Below are 18,565 nucleotides of genomic sequence, written 5' to 3'. Positions count from 1 at the left end.
GGTCTGTGTTTTCCTCTTCTCATGTGTTTAGGTGGAGAACTCTATGGGATTGAACTCTACAGCAAGCAACCCACCACAGAGGCCTGTCACCTATTCATAGAAAATTATGTTCATCACAAGAGCCACGCCTGGCTCCTCAGGTGACAGATAATGCGGGACTGCCCCCTTAGAGCAATTTCCTTCTTTCCTTCCTCTAAGTCACAAATGCAATCTGTTGCCTTCTGCTATTATCAGTATTTTTTATATTGACATATGTAAATCTCTTTTTAATGTTCCCTATATTGCTGGATAAGGGCTATGTGGTGTTAGCTTTGATTGAGGGTCACTTTTCTCAGTGTTTGCATCTGACTCTACAGAGTGATTCTGTGGTAATAACAGGCGACACTGGGGAGCTGGACCATCTCTACAGGTACTGGTATCTGCAAGTTGACTCGTTTCATTATTGCCACCAAATAGGAAATGCACATTCAAATATCTTAATCTCCTTGTGGCAGTACATGATATCAGATACTTTTCTTGTTTGAACATCTTCTGCCTACCCTTCACTGTTACAGAGAACTGAGGTGCAAACAAAATTAACCCGATTGCAAGTGAGTGTGGGGGGCAGGGTGGGGGTGGACCCCTGAAGAAGGGCACGCTGAAGCCCTCTGTGGACTCTCACCCCAACGACTTGGAGGAGAAGCTTCCACGTCTGCTCTTTGCTTACAGGGAGGTATCTCAGGTTCTCAGCCTTTGAGTTGATGTTCAGGAGGCAAGTTGGGGCCCTCTTGATCTTGTGAAAGAGGAGTGGGAAGGGAAGATTTCTTCCTCCAAAGTATCAGTTGTAGAATGTGTGCTAGGCTTTCCCCAGAAGCTGATTGACACAATGATGGTGATGTGAGACTCCCTGGCCCAGGCCCAGGAGAAGCAGAGTGTCTGGTACAACCAAGAGGTGGACTCACATACATTTGAGCAAGGGGATAAGGTTATGGTTTTCCTACAATTAAAGTAGGACAAATTCCAGGCAGGTTGGGAAGGTCCTCATATCATCCAGTAGAAGCTGGATGATGTGACTTATGTTGTTGCCATGAATAAGTCAGGTAAAAAGCCTAAGGTGGTACATGTAAACATGCTCAAAGCTTACTATGACAAGAATAATGTCATACTTTGGATATCCTCTCCTGATGAATCCCCTGAGAAACAGGAGGAGGAGTCTGTGCTGTATGCTGATTGGGAGGGGGAGACAGGGGTACAGAAGCTTCCCCTACCTGATCATCTTCCCCCTCAGGACAGACAGAAGATTCAGCCTGTGACAAGTCCCTAGGCAAGCCCGCTGGTGCTTGTCCAGAAGCAGGATGGATCCATTAGGTTCTGTGTGGACTACATGAAGCTAAATGTGATCACCACCCACAACGCTTACCCTATGCCCAGGATGGACTCTCTGCTTGACACCTTGGTTTTAGCCAAGTTCATCTTTACTCTCAATCTATCTGAGGGGTTTTGGCAGATGGCACTAGATGTGGATGCTATGTCCAAGTTTGCCTTCCCCACACCTTTGGGATTTTGGAGTTTACAGTCCTTCCTTTTGGTATGTGCAATTCTCCTGCCTCCTTTCAAAGACTCATTAATAACTTGCTAAAAGGATTTAAGAAATCTGTAGTGGCCTATATCGATGACATCACCATCTTCATCCAGGACTTTGATGCATACCTGATTCATCTAACCACTATGCTGGACAGATTAAAGAGGCTGGACTAAGAGTAAAAGTAAAAACATGTCAGTTGGCATTGCACAAACTGGTGTTTTTGGGACACTGTGGTTGGGAGCAAGATCACCCTGATATGGGATAAGATGCAGGCCATTAAACTGGCCACTGCCACAAACTAACAAACAGGTCAGAGTTTTTATTGTTCTGGCCAGGTACTACTGAAGGTTCGTCCCCTCTTTTGGGGCAATAGCCATTCCCCTGCATGAGCACAAAGGGACACAATACCTAGTGGTTTACTTAAGCAGGAAGTTGATTCCCCACAAATGGAGTGTATCTTCCATGCAGGAGGAGTGATTGGCAATAGTCTGGGCACTGAATAAGCTAAGGCCCTACTTGTGGGGAGTCCTACAGACCGTGCCCCACTTCAAAGGCTGCAGACAATGCAGAATACCAATGCCAAGTTTCAAAAGTAGGCATGGCAGCTTCAGGAGTTCAACATGAAAGTGGAACACATAAAGGGATGCCTGAAGGTGGTGGCAGACTCGCTGCCCAGAAAAGATTCTTCATAACAGGCAGGCAACCAGTGCCCGGGTGGAGGCTGCGTTACCCTAGGCTTGCAGGGGTTCTTCAGGAAGCAGGACTGTCAGCTGCAGGATCCCTGAAAGAGACCCTTGAAGTGAGGTTTTGGGTCTTGCAAAGTGAGGTGGGTGTCTCTGTGTAGTAGTGCTCCCTACAGTGCTGCAACACCAATGAGCTTGTAAGGTCCCTTCTAGCCCCTAGCATCTATGAAACTATGAAAAGGGGCAGAAGACAGATAGTGGTGTAAAAAGAGCAGTGGAAAGGCAGGGACAGAGAGCAGATGAAGGGAAGAGATGGCATTTTAGCAGACTGGGGGCAGAGAGAGATGATATTTTACACCGTTGTAATTAACATTACACCAGTACAAAAGGTAGAAGACAAACCATGAAATTGCTCAACCTCATGGAAAATTAACCTGGAAAGAATCTAGGTTAACCTGGTACTGGTGTATGTCCCACCAGTTTTGGATTCATCAGTCCATGTTCAGCCTCATATAGGAGTTTGTTAAATGCAAGCAGGCTATTATAAGGAACCTGTTTAAATCATGGTGAGACAAAGGGTTTTTCACGGCCTGCTTGCAGTGTGCAGAACCCACTTCACAGGCATTTCATGGCAGTCCCACAGCTTACTACTAATCGCCTGCAAGGCCAGTCATTCATCTTCAGACTGCAGCATTGCTACATTGCATCTAGCTTCTAGAAGATGGCACCTAAACACCTTTCCCTTTCTGACTGGTACCTTCATTTAGTCTACATCACTAGCTCAGTCTCTCAGTAGTTCTCACTCAAATCATATGTTCTCCGGCTGCATTCCCTAGTCCTCTAATTTCATACTTTCATAGATGTTAGGGGCTGGAATCAATAAACTCAATATGCTGCTCTAGGATATAGGTATATATATTGATTCCGCAGTTGGCAATGGACTAACAGGACGTGAAACCAGCTGGAGACTCATGTTATGTTATCCAAGGTTAGGGGAGAAAATTAAAACTGAATCCAAAAAGGAAAGTATAAACCAGCGGAAGCTTAAAACATTCCAAATGATTATCACAGGCACTTCTGCTGCAGTAAGTAACACATGCACTGTTCTTCTGTGCAATGTTTTGCTGTTAGCAATTGTGTGCTATGGGGTTAGGCCTTGGTCAGCTGTTGGGGTGTTTACAGAGTGATGTGCTATCACCAGCCTGAGCTGGAATTTCTATTGCATACTGACTTCCCAGAGGTTCCCCACTGAGGAGGGTCAACCTCAGGTTATAAAAGCAGTCAAGTTATGTTCAACAGCTCAGCATCTGCGGCAGTCTCTGTAAAAACAGAAGAATGAAGTTCTTCATGGTTCTCTGTGCTCTTTTTGCCCTCTCTGAAGGCTTGACCAAGTAAGTTGCTGTTTTACTGCTTCTCCTTCATCTGCCACTGCTGCTAACCAGCTTGCTTAAAAAAAAAAAGCATGTAGATAAAATGAAGTCGCAGTCCCTTCTGGCTCCCATGTCATTTAATCTAACAACAGAGGGATAGGAAATGTAGAAAGCTTAAACATGGGAAGGAGAAAAGATCTCTTTTTGGATAAGGTCTGGGAAGAGATGGGAAGTTATGAGAAGGACAAGGCCATTCCAAATGGAGAAGACACTTTTGCTGGCAGTGGTGAAACTATATCCATGCTTGATAAGCAGAGGAGTATTTCTGTTGATTTAAAATGTTTATTCAATCAGCCAAATAAGGAAACCTATTGCACATGTCATTGGAGTTGATGGCTTTAATGCAAATGTTTCCCTTAGGCTCAGTGCACAAGAAAAGTCTGAAAAGAGCATTTTAGTCATTGGGGTTCTTGGCTGTTTTTATTTTTGTTTTGTTTTGTTTTCTGTACGCAAGGATTTCTTTGAAGAGATTGAAGACACTGAGGGAAGTCCTGAGGGAAAAAGGCTTGCTGAAAGATGTCCTGAAACACCACAGCTATGACATTAGCACCAAATATACACACTCATTTACTTCCCAGGGGTTCTCCGAGCCACTCACGAACTCTTTTGATGTGAGTTTATGCTCTGATACAATTGATTTGTTTCAGGAAGGGAAGTACATTATGGCTGCTTTACAGGTTTCTTGGGGATCCCAAGGCTGAGGTATTGGTTGGGTAGGGCTCCCTGCCAATATAGACTAGGGCTGTGTGAAATTTCACCAGCTGTTTTGTTCCAACACTGTTTCGACCAATTTTGAGGTCAAAACAGCAAAATTGAAATGAAACAAAGGCCATCGAAATAGCCTCAAAACAAAATGCGGTTGGCTGAAACATTTCGAAAGTCAAAACATTTCGACCGTAGGCTGGGGATGGGAAACCAATCCAGCTGGACTGTCTTCCCATTCCCAGTTTAAGATCCGGCAGGGGATAGTGAGGCAGCCCAGCTGGGCAGCTTCCTGGTCCCCCGTGTTATATCATGCCAGAAGGTGGGAAGCAGTCCAGCAATCTAGCGTGGTGGACTGGGAAGCTCCTGGCACGATCAAATGCATGGGGCCAGAAAGCAGCCTAGCTGAGCTGCCTTTCGCCCCAGCACAATCTTACACAGGGCATGGAAAAGCAGCCCAGCTTGGCTGAATTCCCATCCCCAGCAAAACTCGAAACAGCAGCAAAACAGCCTTTCTGTTTCGACAGAATGGAACAGAACAGCTGTTTTGACTCGAAATTAAATTTGAGACAAAACACTGCTCCATCGAACCGTTGAAACTGAAGGTGAAACAGAACGGTGCTGTTTCGCACAGCCCTAATATAGACCAAAGCCCCATTCACCAGATTTTCTCACGTACAAAATGCCCTGGAATAAAATATATACCCTGATTCTGAAAGGCAGATTGAAAGGAAAAGAAGATTTTCCCTTGTAATAAGTAATGGAATAGCAGCAGCGAGAGAGCCCGGCCTGCTCATTGTTCTGTTCCCTGTGAGTGCAGATTTTACTTTCACTTCTGCTCAGTAATGGGCAGAAACTGCTCTTACTGTATTTCCCTCATAAGTCACACTGCGATTTCCAGCGGTAGTTTTTGGGGAAAGGTGTATGTTATATGCTATACAATATGGTATGTTTGTGTCTGGGAATAAGCTATGTTTCACATGCTCTCCCTTGTGCATGTACCTGTTCCTGTCCTGGAGGTATTGCCACTTGGATTTAACCTAGCATGCCTACAGGTGAGCGAGTACCTGCTAGTAGACCCAGCATTATGCATCTATGGGTTAGATGTGCAAGTTCTGCTATGATACAGCAGTGACAGCACAGCTCTGTGCTCCTGGTGCTAAGGGCTTTTGTGCCCTGATTGAGCCCACTGAAGTCAGTAGAAAGGCTCCTGTTGGCTTCAGTGTCCTTTTGGTCTAGACCTTAGGGCTGCATTTAGGCACCTGCATGTATTTTAACCACTTAAGTATCTAAATATATTTACCAAAATAAATGGAAAATACTTGTACACAGCTGACAACATTTCCAAATGAAGTAAAATATATGCTGGTGTTATTGAAAGATTCTCAGGTGATATGGAAGGGATCATTTAGTTTGAAGAAAAACTTTTTAGGCTTTTGCAGCAAAGACCAGTAGGGGTCATTGGCTGACTGTGCTATTCCACCCTCCGTCAAACCATGACTTTGTTTCTGGCACAGACTTGATCTTACATGGTTGTTTATCAGACTCATGTTGCAACAGCGATGAACGTTATCAGAAGAATGCTAACAGCTACGAAGATGTTTGCCTACAGAGCAGCCAACTTGTCTGAACCCAATGACATGGAAAAGCCTTTTCAATTTGATTTTTCCCATGTTTCAACTGCAGTTTTTCTGCCTTGTAGTCTAAAAACTGGAGCTGAGGCTCATTGCAGTGTGTGGCTACTACTCAGCACAATGTCCAGGGCAGCTGCCCTATTGGCCCACCTCAAAGGCCAGCTGTACACTGCAGATTCAGTGGGAGCATCTACATGTACACTTTACTGTAGAGGTAATTAATTAGTGTCACTATCTACACATGCAGTGCTATTAGGCTGGAGTAAACAAATTAACTGTGCTGTAGGACAGTACTGCCCAACACAAGTACTCCCCAGCAGCAGCGTTATGCAGTGTACCACAATGCACATGTAGATGGTGGCCTGTACTGGCTGGAGCATGAGGGTGCTATAGTGCAGGGGTTGCCTGCCAACTAGCCCTGCACTATAGCAAATTTGTGCCCCAACCAGCCTATCCACAGTACTTTGAGCTGGGGCAGAGCAGCTCCAGGCTGGCAGGCTGACTGGCAGTGGGCTACACCACCCTGGCTCAATTTGCTGCCATCCTGGATGCACATGTAAATGCTGCACCTGGCAAACCTTAGACAGTTGTGGGGTAGAGCCTTGATGCCTAAGAGCTTTAGGTCAATAACAGCAGCACTCCCAGAAATCAGGCACATGCAATCTGAGGCAGCAGCTGTGAAGGGGCTTTCCCACTGGTAAGTTTGGACTAGGTGCCTAAAGAGAGATTTGTCCAGATGCATAGGTCCTTTATTGGCTCTGGCCTTTGGTGCCTATTCCTGTGAGCATTTCACATGCCTGAAATGAAGTATTATCGACATAGAGGTCATACATGTATGTATAACTAGCTGCTGAGAATCATTGTTGTCTCTCTTCCCTGAACAGACAGAGTATTTTGGCACAATCTCCATTGGGACCCCTCCTCAGGAGTTCACTGTTGTATTTGATACCGGTTCATCCTACCTCTGGGTTCCCTCCGTCACCTGCCAGAGTTTGGCCTGCCGTAAGTAACTAAATGCTTTCTCCCACATCTACACTTCTCCTTTAATATGGTGTGATGGAACAGATTGTGTGACAGACCCTATATCTGCCACTCAGGAGACCTGGCTTTAATGCCCGTGTTCACAGCTAATTCCCAAGGTGACCCTCTGCCACTGGTCTTTTTAGGCTCAAGGAATCCCAGAATAGGTTCAAGACTCAAAATAACAGCTCTTTCTTTTCACTCACTTTTTGACTGCAGACAAATACAAGACCAATTCTTCAGTTGTAAAGAATTTGAATAGGGTTATAACACTGTGGATTATAAGTGAAATCTCTGTGTTTACATTCTGACTAGGGTTTGCACACCTAACAGTGCTAACAATTTGTGGCACCCCATAGCTCCAGGATGCCACAGAGAATCACTACCTTTCACACATCTTGTTCTGCAAGCATGTTCATGCTTAATTCTGCTCACAATGCTAGTTGCCTTCCTTGGTTTAAAGGGACTTTCTGTGCAAGTAAATTTAAGCCCACGTGTAAGTGGAATTTATGATACTGGGTGTGTCTCCACATGCATTATTAATGCACTTTTCCTAATGCTCATTAAATTTAGTACCTCCAATGTGAGGTACAATGATACAGGGATGGGACAGAGTTTTCTCTGGGACTGGCTGAGCAATTGCTAAATGGCTATCTCAGTGCTACCAAGGTTTGAGCTGTATAGTTATCAGTGGGCCAATCTGGAATAGGCATCTCATGAGCTCATCTTAAATTGGTGAATTATTTTTTGTCAGAGTGGGGACCTGGTTACCATTTCAATGCACAAATGCCAATAAAGGTTCGGAAACGGGACTCTAAATCTTCAAACTCTTATGCATAAGTGCAGTCCCTTGAATTTCAACAAGACTAACTAGATGCTTAGGAACAGGGACTTAAATCTGAATATAGAGAAGTTCTCTAGGCAGGCTTATTTCCATCTGCAGAGTATTATCTCCATGCCTGAATTGTTCTTCTCTTGCTTCGGTGGCTTTTCCTATTTCTGGAGATTTCAGAGGCTAAGGCACTAGATAGTGATTCAGGGGACAGACAGAAGTGACAATTTTTGCCCAATCTAGTTACAGAAAGCAGCCTATAACTGTGACCAAAGAGAAATGCGTGGCTGGAGACAGCTGCAAAAATGGCCGATTGGGCAAAAATGCAAACCTTCATTAAATAAAGGATCAGATAAAGACATTTCAAAACAGATCATCTTCTGTAACTTCTGTCTGGGAATGGGAGTGGGGAACAGAGGGAACAGAGGGAGTTTGTTTTGGGGTTTTTTCAGCCCCTGCTGGAGGGTGGGTTTACTGGACCCCCACCCTGAGGTTGGATAACCCCTAGAATGAGCTCCCTCTGTCCCCTTTCTCCCCTCCCATTATGAAAGAGGGACAGGCTGGGAGGAAGGGGGGCCGTTTCCAGGGGAAATAAGTTGCAGGTTGCAGCCAGCAGTAGATTCCCTTCCCCCGGAACCAACAGTGAACTTCAGTTTGGTTTGGGGGGATTTTTGCAACTCAAAACGTATCCTGCACATTGCTCTCAGTCACAGCAGGGAGCTGCACTTCTGTCTGCACCGTCAGACTCAAACTCTGCTAACAAAGAATTCCAGTGTAACCTTGGGTGTATCACATATCCACTTTTCATCCCCAAAGCTAACATCACTGCCCTGCCCTTCCCCAGAGGGAACTTATGAGGATAAATGCATTAAAGACTATGAGGTACTATGCTACTACCACATTTTCCCATATACAACATGCCCTGGAATAATATGCACCTTGTCTATAGGAAGGCAAAAATGAAGAAAAAATGATTTCCAGAATTATGGTTTCATAGGTCTGGGACAGAGCTAAAAAATCTGTGACAGGCTGTGATGCAGAAGTGACATGAAGAGTAGCTAGAAGACAGGTAACTGCCAGAAGAAAGGATAGCTTTATTGATGGATGGAAATCAAGACCATTAAAGAGAGAGAGAGAGTGAGAGTGAGAAAGAGAAACAGAGGGAGAGAGATGACCATTCACAGCTGTTGAGTGAAGAACAATGAACCATTAAATCAGTTTACCCCCACCAGCCAACTGCCTGAAAGAAAATCCCAGTGCTGCTGCTGGACACTTGATCTTGGAGAAGAAATCAAAGCAGGGGGCTTCTACTTCAGGCAGAAATCCAGCTTCCCTACTTAATATACACACCCTGATTTGGGGGAAGGGGCGGAGAACAGGTGTTTGATGCAAGAAAAACATGGTAGGTGGGAAGAAGCCAAAGAAATACCTTGGATATTACTAAGTGCTTATAAATGCACAACATGAAGTTAACAGCACTGATTACACTAAACAGTTACGTGCTGAGCTTTATCCTCTTCTTTAGAGTAAGGCTGGATGCTGATGCTTTTTCTTAATATTCATTTGCAGAATTTCACCGGAGGTTTGATCCATCAAAATCTTCCACCTACCATTGCACAGGGAACCGCATATCCATTCAGTATGGCACAGGCAGCATGACCGGGGTTGAGGGATCTGATACAGTGCTAGTAAGTACTAATGCAGCAGAATGGTTACAGCCCTCCCCATTATTTCAGTGACTCACAAATGGGGTGGCACTGTGCCAGCTTACACCTGCTGGGGATCTCACTCTGGAGGAGATAATAAACGGCAAGTCTCTCAGTAAAGTGACTTATTCCCTGTCTGTTACTCAAACAATGAAACAGGTTTGTCATCTGTACCATTGTGCACCACCACACAGACCCTCAATGGGACTTAGGTGCATAACTCCTGGCTAAGAGGTGGGACATAGGCCCACTGGCCCAGGGACGCATGCCATAGGTCATGCTGTTTCCAAAGATGTCACCTCTTCACAGGGGGTACTTTGCCTCTGTACGGTACCCTTTTAGGGCTGTAGCTCTATGGCTGGGGGTAGACATTCAAAAAGCCTGACCCTATCTTTATTTAATCTTTGCAGGTTAGGCTAATCTGCAAAGCTTGAACCAACTTGGAGGTGTATAGACATTCCCTTTTTATTCCAGAAATGCAGGCACATGCCGGCACTAGCTCAGGCTAGAAGCCAGGGGGTGTTGGACTAGCCCTTGCTTTCCTTTCAGTGTTGAGCTGAGGAGGGCCACATCAGGCCCCAGCAGGATGCTCTGATTAGAGATAGGTTCCCCCTCACCCCGCAGCAGCCCAGCAGGGAGCTAATAATACAGTGTTTATCACCCCTCGCTCAGTGTTTATCAGCCCATTAAGGAAAAAAAAAAAAAGCTTTTCTCATTATTTTGAACTCTTAAACAACTTTTTGCAAGGAAGGAATGAAGGGATGTCACCAGCTACCTGTTCATTAGCTCCCAAAAGCCCTAAGACAAACTGTCCGGTCTGCCTTTGTCTTGTCATAGCCAGCATGTGGTATGCTAGCTAATGCTGAGAGGGCTCTGTGTAAGGCTGGTGGGGGGGGAATCCCTGTTTCAGCAGGGAGCAGTGAGGGGCAGGGAGGGAGCAGGAGGAAGTCAGGTAGACCCTGCTATACCTGCTATACCTGCAGTCTGTGCTGGAGCTGCAGCCAGAGAGCAGAGGGGTGGGGGCAGCCCAACCCTCTGGGTCAGACAGCCTTGCCCAGCCCAAAGAGCATGCTGGGATGCTGGGAGACTCTGATTTAACTTAAAACAAAAAGGGGTCTGGGGCAGGCAATGCCCCCGGAGTCTGGGGAGGGGTGGAGGGCACAGCGACTGCCCACATGCCTCTTTCACACCTCATGGTTTCTTTTGCTCTCCTCTTATATAACTTTCCACAGAGGTGGTACCAGAAGTGAGTAGACAAACAATCATAAAGGCCATCCACCCAGTGCTAAACCAGCATCTTTGTAACAAGCAGCTGGGGGAGGGGACTAATCTGCAAGCACATTACCCACTCTGCCATCCCCCAGAGCCCTGCCAGTCTGTCTTTTCCTGGGGTGAATACCTCCAGTGAAGACCCCAGCACATATTCACGCATTGAGAACTGCCCACAGTAGGCACTGTAACTGTGTCTGGTCCCTCTGTGGCAGAGGAGATGGTTTACACACACACAGCTTGAGTCATTTACTTTGGTTTTCACCCCTCTTCTGGGGCAGCTCTGACCACTGCAAGCTGTCTCTCCTGCTGTCAGGATGCATAAAGCACAGAGCAGCAAAAACATCTCTTGTAAGGACAGACTTACCCCTTCAGCATTGCCTTTATGTGGCATGTCCTTCAAATACCCATCAGCTCAGTGGCTTTCTGACCAGATAAGGAGCTAAAGAACTGATCCATCTCTTTCCCAGGTCTCCTCCTTCATCGACACCAACCAGCAGTTAGCACTGGCAACCAGCGAGCCAGGAATCTTTTTTATTTTCTGCAATTTTGATGGGATCCTGGGCCTGGCCTATCCAAGTCTAGCTACTGATAGGTTTATTCCTGTCTTTGATAATATGATGAACCAGAACTTGGTGCAGCAGCACTTGTTTTCAGTGTACCTGAGTCGGTAAGTGACTTGTTAAGCATGGAAGTGATGCATTTCCATTGGAGTATGGTGGAAAATCCAGAACCAAAATCCTCTGCCCCCTCCCTGCTGTTGTTAGCTTCATTTTATAAATGTGACGTCTCAGGCATGGAGAGGTGCAATGACTTGCCTAAGGCCACCATCGTCAGTGGTAGAACCAGGAGTAGAGCCCTGCTCTCCCAGCGTCCATGGTGGTGTACGGTCCACAAAAACACATCGCCTCCTCATTGAAACCAAGTCCTGTTCCCTGTCCGTGGGCTATTACCAGTGACTCTTTAGCAAGCAGTGATTACAGTGCTAGCCTGAGTTTCATCCTGGCTGACTCGTTACGTGACCTGGGGCAAGACAATCTTCTTCTCTGTGCCTTTGGTTCTGGCTCTATAAAATGGGGATACTGCTGTTGAAAGTGCTCTCATGCCCCTAGTGAAAAGTACCCTAGGAGAGCTAAATTATTGATTAGTTGTTATGATGTGTGATTGGTCACCTAAGTCACACTCACCTGCTCCTGCTACACGACTTAAAAGATTTCAAACAGAGGAACAGCAAATGGTGAAAAAGAAGTGATGATCTTGCTGGTGGGAATATACTTAAATTGATCATTTCTCTGAAATGATTCAGTTAGAAATAAATGCAAATTTTTTTTTTTTCCCCCTGTTCTTTGAAGGAAAGCAATTACTTTAGAAGTGGTCCATTATTGAGACTAATTCTTTGTCAAAGATATTGTCTTAGTTAGTTTCTGTTTCTGTACAGCACCTAATACACTGGTATTTCAAGATATTATATGCATTCACCATTTTTAGGGACCAAAATGGTAGTTCGATCACTTTTGGTGGAACTGATGAATCCTACTTTACTGGCCCTATCCACTGGATCCCTGTCTCTTACCAGGGCTATTGGCAGATCTCAATGGACAGGTACGTAACAAACAAAGGTAATTAAATAACTATGATGCTCTTTGGTACACTGCCACAGTTGCAATTATAAACCCAAAGCTCATTTTTCCTCCATTAGTACCTAACTCACATTCCCTTTAGGAGTCAGGATATCAGTGGTGTCTAACCCTCTTTGGCCCTCATGTAAATCGTGTTAGGTGCTATAGGCATCTTTGGGTGCCTAAATACCTTTGTAAATTTGGCTGCAGACCCCATCTTCCTGAAACTTAGGAAACCAGTCTGTTCCTAACCTTTGCACTGACTGACTGGGTGACCTTAATGATGTCACTTCACATCTCAGTGGATTTTACAATAATCTTTTTTGTATAACTGGTCCAAGATGGGATCAAGCAGACGTAAGAGTAGAGCATTGCACCCTTGGTAGGTTACTGGGTACTGCCACAGCTTCTGGAGTGACTGAGGAGTCCGATGAGCGATAGGCAGATCCTCCAGCAAGTTGAGCTTGTGCTGGCATGCGGAGTACTAGCCTCTGATGTCTCTTCTCTAGCTCATCATTGACCCTCGCCATCTTGAAGCAACGTAGTGCCTGCTTCATGGCAGCTTTCCACTCACAGCAGTCTGAAGCAATTAATTCCCAAACTGGGTATCAGCCTGAGTCCAAAGAATCAAAACAGAGTTGTAATGAGATCAGGGCCAAAGAAGACCCTTGGTTATACCAGCGTGTCCAAGCCAAGAACAGGACCACTCAGGAACAGGCAGGACAGGAACGCCGTGGGATCAGGCAGGCATAGCAGTAGAGACAGACGGGACATAGAGAAGGATCCAGGCAGGAGAGGTGCAGGTTCAGGTAGTGCAAGGTACTGGCAGGAACAAGGCACAGGTTTGGATGAGGCAAGATTCAAGATCTAGGAGAAAGCAAGCAGTCATGCAGGACAGCCCAGGAGACACAGCCAAGCAGTTTAGTTGCTCAGACAACACTCTGCCAGCTGGTACCAGCTTATGTAGGCCAGTGTGGGTGAGACCTCTTTCTGTGGGCCCTGGGGATCACTCAGCCAGGGCCCTGATCACCTCCAGCTGGAGCTTGGAGCTGGATCAGCCCCAGCTGAGCGTGGACTCAATCCAGATCCTGAACTTGTATGAATTGTCATAGTTCAGTTATCCCAAAGGAGTTGGACTGGAATCTGGGCCAGTTTTCCTGGGGCTGTTGCAAACCTTAGTAGACTGGCAAAAGATCCTCTTGACCTCAGTGGGCTTGGTTCGCACCCTTCATGTTATGACATTTGACTGTATGGAGGCCAGGCTCCCGGAGCCTTTGTTCAGGAAGACATCAGGAAGAAGTCAATGAGCTGTGGCGTGAGTAAGGACAGTACATTTACTGATTCAGCCACTCCAGGCCTGAATGAAGTAATGCTGTTTCTTGCATTGTTAAGGTCTAACATTTTACAGCCTCCTGTGCATCCTTGCCCATTCAAGTTCAAGCATCTTATTTATGTTTTCACTCGTTCAGCATCATTGTGAATGGCAAGGTGATCGCCTGTAAATCTGGATGCCAAGCTATTGTTGATACCGGCACTTCTCTCATGGTTGGGCCCTCACCAGACATCTGCAAGGTACAGAAAGTGATTGGAGCTACTCTGGAACAGGATGGCGAGGTGAGAGTCCTTGTGGGAGCCTGTTGTCACACCGCCCCCTGCACTCAAAGGGTTTCAGTCCCTGGGACAGTCCCAGCAGAGCCTGCAGGCTCGGCCTCACTCCACTTCCTGAGCTTTGGCTTTACTAGTAACTCAGAACAAACAACACCAGGGTCCTGGTTAGTCCTAGGGCTTCATGTGAGACCTTCTCTATTCTAGTTCCCTACTTCCTATGGGTCCAAAGAAATACTTTATCTCAGATGGGGCCCTAGTGGCAAAATGATTTGTATGTCTTACAACAGGTCCAGAAGCATGAGTTTGAGCCCCAATGTGGACTTGCACTGAAAGCTGCCCCCAGCTGACCCTACTATACATAGGGCTTGGTCAGTGTGGGAAGTCAAAGGTCACATAACTCCCCAGTGTACAGTTGGCTATCAAAACTGGTATGCACTAGCCCAACATGGCCATTAGGGTTGAGCAAACCTTTGACTTAGGGTTCAGGTATGGGGGAAAAAAAACACTATTCCTTTACACAATGTAATGTCATAAATATCATAAGAATTGCATCAAAATAATTAGGGAGAAAATTCATCCTACACCAGCTTTGGGCACTATTCTGGCTGACTCCAGGGCTTGACATATGTGAGAGGAGGAGGGGAGAGGGCTAGAAGCTCTGGATTTATTTTATTACAACTGTTATATCAACAGTTAATTCTTCCTTTTTGGGATGATTAGTCCTTTCTCTTGGGCTGGATCAGTCAGGTTGATGCACTGGTGAGGGTCTGTTTTGGTCATCCATGGCATTAACAAAAAAGAAGTGTGCATTTATTAAGGCTTTTATACATCTGAATCAATAATCATCTCGGTTGTGGTTCAATGATCTTTTGAGAAAACCAATGCTGTCTTCAACCCAATGCCTGCCTAATTTAAAGCCAAAACAACCTAAATCCAAACTCTGCCTAGTTCCATCTATTTCTCAGCAGTGAAGATTCAGCCACGACTTCTTGTTACAAATATAGGACTACAGGGTAGACTCCCATCCAAGTACTACACAGACCCCAGACCACTTGGCTTCTAAGACTGCCCCTCTGCCCCTTTTTTCCTTGTAAATGGCCATGTTAATTGTTTCATAATTGGATTTTTTTTTTTGGTCCTCTGTAGTATACTGTCAACTGCAGTGACATTCCCAGCCTGCCTGATATCATCTTTGTAATCAATGGGATCCAGTTCCCTCTGCCTCCTTCAGCCTACACTGAGCAGGTATGATATGGAGCCTTTCTTCATGGGGGACAATAGCACGGTGGGGCACAGCTAAATGGACTGGGACAGCTCAGCTGCCCCCTCCCATTGCACAGCTGCTCAGGGGGAAGGGCTTGGGTAGCAGAGCAAGGAGCAGGCTTGAGGGAAGGCTTTGGGGATAAGGAGTTAGTAACCTGATCCAAACCCTGCTGAAATCAGTAGAAAGACTGACATTAGGAGGCTTTGTATCAGGTTTCTTAGGAGATGCCTGAAGTACTGCCTGAGGAGTGTATTAGCAGTATCTTATGTAAGAAAGGAAGCGCAGTTGTTCTGCTCAGCTCAGTAGTGCTGAGGCATCAGTAGGTGACTTGTGTCTAGGTCTGCACATTGTACATCAAGAAGACAAGCTGCAGGGAGTCCAGAGGAGAGCAACAAAAACCCTAAGAGGTTTATAACACAGGACCTATGGGGAAAAGTTGAAAGAAGTAGGCTTTTTTAGTCTGGAAAGGTGGAGATAGCTCTTCCAGATGCAAGAGGTTGTTATTGAGAGGATGGTATTATGATGTTCTTTAGGGAGGAAGGCCAAGAAGGAATTGGTATAATTGAAAGAAAAGAAGGTTTGAACTTGATATTTGGAAATATTCTCTAACCAAAAATGTGCACTAGAACAGGCTACTGAGAGATGCTGTGAGAGCTCCTTCATTTAAGGTTTTAAGAATGGGTTAGACAACCATCCACTGAAGCTAGCCCTCATCTAGTTTTACCCCTGCCTTGGGGCAGATGGTTGATGTGATGATCTCTTGATGTTCTGCTCTACTCCATTTTTAAGGCTCTAAATCCCTGCTGGTGTTCCAGTAACAATGGCTCTTTAAAGCTCTTCCAGTGACTAGCACAGGGGTTGGCAACCTATGACCTGTGGCCTACAATCAGCCTGTGCAGCTGCAGTAACCTGCCCATGGAGCTGGGGGGCTTTGGTGGGATTCTCATGGCGCAGGGGCTTTGCCCATGCCATGGCCAGGCAGTGGGAGCTTCTGCTGTGCCACAGCAAGGGGAAGCAAGTAGTGTCAGCCGTCGGGTCCTAGCACCAGCCTGTCTCAGACCCAAGCTGGGTCATTCCAGCCGGCCGCTAAAGAATATTGCCAATTGCTGCCAGTGACAGGGTTTTGCCCTGTAAAATTGATTAAATAAAGCTTCTGGGAATTACAACTTCTCTGGAAGCAAAAAAGGCTTCCTAACCAATGATTTTAATGTTTGTTTGTTTTTTGTCCAAATCTAGTATAGTCAAGGAGTCTGCACTAGTAATTTTCAGACCACGAATATGAACCTGTGGGTCTTGGGAGATGTATTCATCCGGGAGTACTACAGCATCTTTGACAGGGAAAACAACCGGGTTGGTCTGGCCAAGTCTGTTTAGACATCACCCAGCAGCGGGTGCTACGATCCATCCTGTACTCAGTTTACCATAATTATATTTTGGTGTTCAAGAGAAAGTTGGACAAGCCCTTTTTGAGCTCGTTTGAGCCCAATTACCTCCTGCCTGTGACAGGGGACTGGACTTGACGATCTTACAGATCCCCTCTGGTCCTTCTTTGTATGATTCTATTTTACTAGATAGTAAAATCTTTGTAGCATGTAATTATATTTCTAAACAATAGCTCTGGTGTACAGTAGATGACATTCTTATCAATAAATAAATAAAATAGGAATGATTCAGAATTGTTTGACCAAGCATTTATTTGTATACAAAATATTCTACAAAACACTTCCCATTTCATACTGTTAAACAAACTCACCACTAGGGCTGCGTGAAATGGAAGCATTTCATTTCAACCAGTTTTTCGACATTTTTACAAAACACTGTTTCATTTCGACTTTTGTTTCGAGTCAAAACAGCTGTTCCATTTTGTTCTGTCAAAGCGTTTTGAGGTTTTGACTCTGTTTTGACTTTTTGCCCATAGGATATAATAGGGAAGGTTGAAACAGGTTGTAACTTGCAGGAGTGGTAGCCCCTTTTGAGAGCATGATGCGTGCCAAGTTTTACAAATATAGGTGCAGGGGGGTCAGAGAAACTGCACCTCAAAGTCTTGAAAGCAAAACTCATGTCACGTGTATGTCTAGTTCTTTCTGGGAAAAGTTGAAAAACTAACTGCAACTGCTCCTCCTCTCCTCTCCCAAAATATAACTCTGAACTTGCAGCTTGGAAAGGAAAACACCTTTTCAAATATCACCCTAGCTAGCGTCATAGTTAGGTAAGTCCATAAATAAGCCATGAAAACATGAATGCATCACTCAGTGCAGAAGAGCAGTTCAATGTACACTAAGAAAACCATCCTGCCACAAAGAAGAGACTAGGAAAGGGGAGGGCAAGAAGGTGGGATGTGACTCGAGGTCTGTGAACTTAAACCCACCTCAAGAACCATATGTTTTCCCCCTTTCCATAGTTGTGCCTCTCTCCCCTGCAGTGATATCTTCCCTTGGAAGCTCCTTGGCTTCAAAGCTGCTGATTTGCCTGACCAACGTGTTCCCACCTGTGGGTTTGCATGGATGACACTGGACCCCAGAAATATTAAATGGAAATCAGAGTGACAGTGGGGTTTGGAAAGCTCCGGGCACATGATTCAGCATATGCTAGAGCTGTACAAAATTTCACCACCAGTTTTGTTTCAACACTGTTTCGACCTGCTTTGTGTCCTCACCAGGGGCTACCACCCCTGCAGTTTTGACCCCACTGTGGCTTAACACGTACATGTGACATGTTTTGCTTTCAGGATTTTGGGGTACAGTTTCTCCAAATGCCCTACACCTATCTCCTTTAAAAATGGCAGGCTTTGTGGCTTCAGCATGGGCTAGCAATCTTGTAGTTTTTACCCTGCTGTGGCTTAACACATACACATGACACAAGTTTGCTTCTCAAGATTTTGGGGTGCAGTTTCTCCGAACCCCCCGCACCTATCTTCTACAAACTTGCAACGCTTTATGGCCATCAGAAGGGGCTACCATTTCTGCAAGTTTTATCCAAATTTGGCTGGAAATTACAAAGTTATAGGCTGTATTGTCCTTCCCCATTGTAGCCTGTGGGTGAAACATCAAAACAGCATTGAAACGGTGAAACGTTTTGACTTACCTCATTTTGAGGCTGTTCCTACCATATCTGTTTCATTTCATTTTTGCTGTTTTGACCTCAAAACAGGTCAAAACAGCATCAAAAGAAAACTGGTGGTGAAATTTCATACGCAGCTACTTTCCACCCTCTCATAGACCCATGCTGTATTCC

The 18,565-nt window shown here is 45.4% G+C and overlaps 1 protein-coding gene across 1 annotated transcript; it reads left to right on the top strand.

Moving 5' to 3' along the window:
* The first annotated feature begins 3,582 nt into the window (after positions 1-3,582).
* Positions 3,583-16,716, top strand: LOC149853889 (embryonic pepsinogen-like). The gene is made up of 9 exons (XM_090025492.1): positions 3,583-3,638; positions 4,132-4,288; positions 6,898-7,015; positions 9,435-9,553; positions 11,311-11,510; positions 12,329-12,442; positions 13,929-14,073; positions 15,214-15,312; positions 16,568-16,716. Exons 1-9 carry the CDS (start codon positions 3,583-3,585, stop codon positions 16,703-16,705), a joined length of 1,146 nt encoding a protein of 381 aa, XP_089881618.1. The 3' UTR covers positions 16,706-16,716.
* Positions 16,717-18,565: the final 1,849 nt, after the last annotated feature.

Source organism: Crocodylus siamensis, chromosome 13, assembly GCF_052110815.1.
Source record: "Crocodylus siamensis isolate JL-2025a chromosome 13, ASM5211081v1, whole genome shotgun sequence".
Lineage (NCBI taxonomy): Eukaryota > Metazoa > Chordata > Crocodylia > Crocodylidae > Crocodylus > Crocodylus siamensis.
Note: the sequence above shows the minus strand (reverse complement) of the source record. Positions and strands in the feature narration are given on the sequence as shown.